Source organism: Octopus bimaculoides, chromosome 13, assembly GCF_001194135.2.
Source record: "Octopus bimaculoides isolate UCB-OBI-ISO-001 chromosome 13, ASM119413v2, whole genome shotgun sequence".
Classification (NCBI taxonomy): Eukaryota; Metazoa; Mollusca; class Cephalopoda; order Octopoda; family Octopodidae; genus Octopus; species Octopus bimaculoides.
In genome coordinates, this window is record NC_068993.1 from 6,537,043 (window position 1) to 6,542,346 (window position 5,304).

Genomic DNA, 5,304 nt, shown 5'->3' on the forward strand with positions numbered 1-5,304 from the left:
ATTGTGAGTGTTTATTGAGCGAAAACACTTAAAGCTCCACGAGGCTCCGGCAGGGGATGGTGGTGAACCCTGCTGTACTCTTCCACCACAACTTTCTCTCACTCTTACTTCCTGTTTCTGTTGTACCTGTATTTCAAAGGGTCAGCCTTGTCACACTGTCACGCTGAATCTCCGCCGAGAACTACGTTAAGGGTACATGTGTCTGTGGAGTGCTCAGCCACTGCACGTTAATTTCACAAGCAGGCTGTTCTGTTGATCGGATCAACTGGAACCCTTGACGTCGTAAGCGACGGAGTGCCAACAACTTTATACTTTATTCTTTACATTACTTTATACTTCACTTTACTCTTTTTTTATACTTTATACTTTATTTTACTTTATACTTTACTTTACTTTATACTTTATACTTTACTTTATACTTTATACTTTATACATTATACTTTATACTTTACTTTACTTTATACTTTATACTTTATACTTTACTTTATACTTTACTTTACTTAAGTTGGTGCTAACTGTCTGTACATATCACATCTTCCACTTCTCTCTTTCACTGCAATTCTTTTATTCATTCACGGCCTACAAATAAACCAACAGCACTTGTCTTTTTCTTCTTTCTGATGAAGACAAGGGTTCTTGAAGCAGTAGACTACCAACCCTCCATTATGGTCATTACCAAACTAACTTGATATGGTGCAGTAAAGAATTTAACAATGAACAAAGAGCGAAAACACATTGAAAACCAATACTAATGCACTTGCATGAAAGTCATCACATAAAATTCTATGTTTTCTGTAATTCTTTCCAGAGACAACAGATGGAAATATCCAAAAGAGAAGCACACCAAGTAATTTGCAGCTGAAAATTTTAGACTTCACCCCACAGATTTATGATGAATCAAGGAAGAATAAGAAACCAAACGATGATATAAAGGTATGTTGACAACCTAAAGTGAGAGAGTTCAAATACTGCCAATGCCTGATTATGCATTTTCATCCTTCAATGCTCATGAGAAGAAGCACACCTGCTGGTGCCACCTATAAGGCACTCATGCTGGTGCCAAGTAACAAAGTGCCCATGCTGATGACACATATAAAGCATCTGTGCTAGTGTCATGGATAAAACACCCACACTTGCGCCACACAAAGCACTCATGCTTGTGTCACACATAAAGCACTAATGATGATGCCTCATGCACTCTGTGCAGTGGTTGGCATTAGGAAGGGTATCCATCCATATACATACATGGGTACAGGATGCCACCAACAGTAAACAACATGAAATGCAAAAACAAATGAGTTCAATACGCAAACAATGAGAGAAACAAATGGAAAACATGACAGGTAACATAAAGAACGACCCTTCATCAGTTGTTGGCTGTCTATTTACTCCACATTTCAAGCAGAGAATCTGTATCAAATTTTGCCAAAAGCTTGGTGATATCTATTCAGAGGCCTACGCAAGATTTCAGAAAATTTTCATCATTCTTGACGCAATCAAGGAGATCTTGTGCAACTGAAACCCGAGTGTCTTTTTGGTCAGCTGAAAGCAGTTCTAGCACAAACTTGGCAGACACGTGTCTCAAATCTTCAGTGATAATGGACTGAACTGAACCGTAACTAATCTGAACATCCACTGATAATTCATGGATGGTGATTCAATGATTTGCCCTCACAGCTGCATGCACATCTGTGATGTTCTTCTCAGTTCTGCCGGTTATAGGTCTCCCAGAACTTCGTAACTATCAACATTTTTTTGGCCATCTTGGAAACGTCTGAACCACTCGTACACTTGTGTGCGGCTCATACACTCCACTCCGTACACTTTCTGCAACTTTGTGTAGGCCTCTGAGCAGGTGTCTCTGTTATGCGGCGATCACACGCTACACACCTTCCTTCCAAGCACTGTTGTAAACAACAGAAGTGAACTAGAATGTTAAAACTTAGCACGCATGCACAGCAGAGTTTAAGGTCAATCTATGCTGAGCAGCGTCACTCTGCAAGCTTTAGGTTCTTTAATATAACAACAGTTCGGATACTTACTGATCACACCTCACATGATTACATGTATGAATATAATTTCTTTACTTCTTTTCTAGATTAGATCCATGGAGGACAATTATAATTTGGTGTTAGAAAGCAACCTTTTTGGCACTTTTACTTCAGTTATTGGTATCATTACACCCGGCACACTTAACTTTGATGAAATATTCTTCAACTTGGATGAAAAAGTCTCGGAAAATCCATTCGTCCTGGTTGTACTTTTGGTCATATTTATTATATACTGCGTGTTGGCTATTTTTATTCGCCATTTAGACAAGCACGACAGAAGGCATGTAAGTGCAAACATATTCTTTTACATTCTTCTTTTAACATAAAGTAAGTAATGCAACAATTCCTAGGAGTTGTGAGGCCAGTTACTCGTTTTCCATGGCATATGATTGACTGAGTTATAACTTTCCTCCATTTGTTCCATTTATATATATATATGTATATATATATATATATATCATCATCATCATCATCATCGTTTAACGTCCACTTTCCATGCTAGCATGGGTTGGACGATTTGACTGAGGACTGGTGAACCAGGTGGCTACACCAGGCTCCAATCTGATTTGGCAGAATTTCTACCGCTGGATGCCCTTCCTAATGCCAACCACTCAGAGAGTGTAGTATATGATATTCAGGTAATGAATGCTGTTAATTGGAGCCAACTGAATATATTATATATATATATATGTATGTATGTATGAATATGTATATGTATATATTTATATCATCATCATCATCATCATCATCGTTTAACGTCCGTTTTCCATGCTAGCATGGGTTGGACGATTTGACTGAGGACTGGTGCAACCGGATGGAAACACCAGGCTCCAGTCTAATTTGGCAGAGTTTCTACAGCTGGATGCCCTTCCTAACGCCAACCACTCAGAGAGTGTAGTGGGTGCTTTTACGTGTCACATAATTTCCTTCTTTCCCTCTTGCCATATATGTAGAACTTATAAATTAGCTTCTCCAAAATATTTTCCATCGGTTCCCAAAGAGCCATGCACAAAAACTTGAAGCAATTGATAACTGTTTGACCGTTTGTCTTTGTTGTTTTTTTTTGTAATCTTCTGTTTCCATTTTCATGCAGTGGGAATACGTTCCTTTGGTAGACAACGCAGCCAAAGATGAGTATTTGTATCTACTGAGAGTATACACTGGAATACAATCACCACGCTTCTTTACGGCCACTCCATATTTTTTACTGAAAGGTAAAACAGGGAAGACCGATATACGAATTCTCAAAGATGGCGTCAGAAAAGTAAGTATGCAATCAACAAACAGCGCCATCTTTAGATTTGTTTTACATTCAGTTCTCTGCATTATGCGTTCAAATTCCACCTAGGACAACTTTGCCTTTCGTTCTTTTGGGGTTTGTACAACAAAGCACCTGTCAGGTACCGGAATCAAAGTAACTGACTTTTCCCTTCCCCTCAAAACGGCTGAACTTGTGCCAAAATTAGGAAGAATTGTATTATTGCTTTTACTTAACTCCAAATACTCAAAGGTGTACAAGCTGTAACCAACAGCTTTTGCATCAGAAATGGTATATTTCCTGTCTTTCTCTCGCATTTCTATCATTTCTATCCTTATGTTCTGAGTTCAAATTCCGCAGAGGTCAATTTTGCTTTTCATCCTTTCGGGGTCGATAAAATAAGTACCACTGAAATACTGGGGTTGATGTGATTGATTCTCCTCCTCCCCGCAAAATTCCAGGCCTTGTGCCTCTAGTAGAAAGGATTATCATTATTATTATTATTATTATTATTATTATTATTATTATTATTATTATTATTATTATTGCTGCTGTTGTTGTTGTTGTTGTTGTATAGAGAGCATCACACGCTATCTAAGTGACGCTAAGGTACAAATATACAAATCCCGATGTACCCACTATGATAACTCATCTTATAAGGTTCCACGAGGCATATGCATTACAACTATATGTACATGACATGCTGACTGCTTATTGAGATAAACAGTGCATGACCTTGCAGGTGGGACCCAATTAGAGTTTTCTTCAGGTTGAGTAAGTAGCTCATCCCACTCAAAAGGTCCCTGAATAAGGTTTGTTTAAGAATGGTGAACAAAACCCATGTTTCCTGAGGTGATGTATTCAAGCCCCGAAGAATCCCTCTCAACACATGGCTTTGATGCTCCCAAACTACTCCTGCTCGTGATCAGAGATGCACATCTTGTCAGCCACAAGGAGAAAGACTCAACTGGTTACGGTCAAGCTACTGGCCAGTTAATCTATAATACTGAGCAGAATATTTGCTGTATCCCATCTTTTACTCCAAGACAAAACATGTACACGATGACACTTTGGATCAGTGGTTGTTGTTGGTGTTGTTGTTGTTATTAATATTTTCTTTCTTTTGTTTTTCTTCTGGTGATGATCATTACAGAATTTCAGAAGCGGAACAATGTCAAATTTTATTCTGCAAACCAATGTCCATCTTGGGCCACTGCAGTCGCTAAAAATTTGGCATGACAGTGAAGGCAAAAGTCCAAATTGGTTCTTGACCAATATTGAAATCAAAGATGTGACTACAAATAATTGGTAAGACATTTTTAGATCAATATACTTAGTATATATGTGTATATATATATATATATATATATATATATATATATGGATAGATAGCAGGATGTATAAGGGGGTGCGTGTGTGGGTGTGTGTGCATGTGTGCATCTGTATGATAGCTGTCCAGTCATGACCGAGAAAGACCATCACCGATCATTAAGAACATCATACATTCAGACAAAAATTATGGTTTACACTTGTGAGGAATCAGAGGGTATCTGGGGAGTAAGGGTTCAATTCCCATAGCCACCTGCTGGCAACTTTCTTCTATCTTATAAGGATAAACACCCAATATTTCTCTGCTGTCCTCACAGATTTACTGCAGTCAGAATTTACTTTCTTGTCTGTAATATATGCGTGTGTGTGTCAATAAAAATGCAGGCATATATGTATATGTGTGTATATATATATATATATATATACACACACATAAATAGGCCCAGGAAGACCTGGGCTGAGGTGGTGAGGCAAGACCTTCGTACATTGGGCCTCACCGAGGCGATGACTACTGACCGAGACCTTTGGAAATGTGCTGTGCGTGAGAAGACCCGGAAAGCCAAGTAAGATCGTTGCCAGTGCCCCTGGACTGGCTTGTGCGGGTGGCACATAAAAGACACCATTTTGAGCGTGGCCGTTTTCGTGCGGGTGACACGTAAAAGCACC

The 5,304-nt window shown here is 38.9% G+C and overlaps 1 protein-coding gene across 1 annotated transcript in view; it reads left to right on the forward strand.

Annotated features, from left to right (window-relative positions):
• The window catches only part of LOC106869272 (uncharacterized), a 66,507-nt gene that overhangs the window by 37,970 nt on the left and 23,233 nt on the right, over positions 1–5,304 (forward strand). Inside the window, exons 12-15 of the mRNA XM_014914944.2 lie at positions 809–933; positions 2,099–2,335; positions 3,145–3,315; positions 4,463–4,617. Of these exons, the coding sequence (XP_014770430.1) occupies positions 809–933; positions 2,099–2,335; positions 3,145–3,315; positions 4,463–4,617 (688 nt within the window). The remainder of the gene's footprint in view (positions 1–808; positions 934–2,098; positions 2,336–3,144; positions 3,316–4,462; positions 4,618–5,304) is intronic.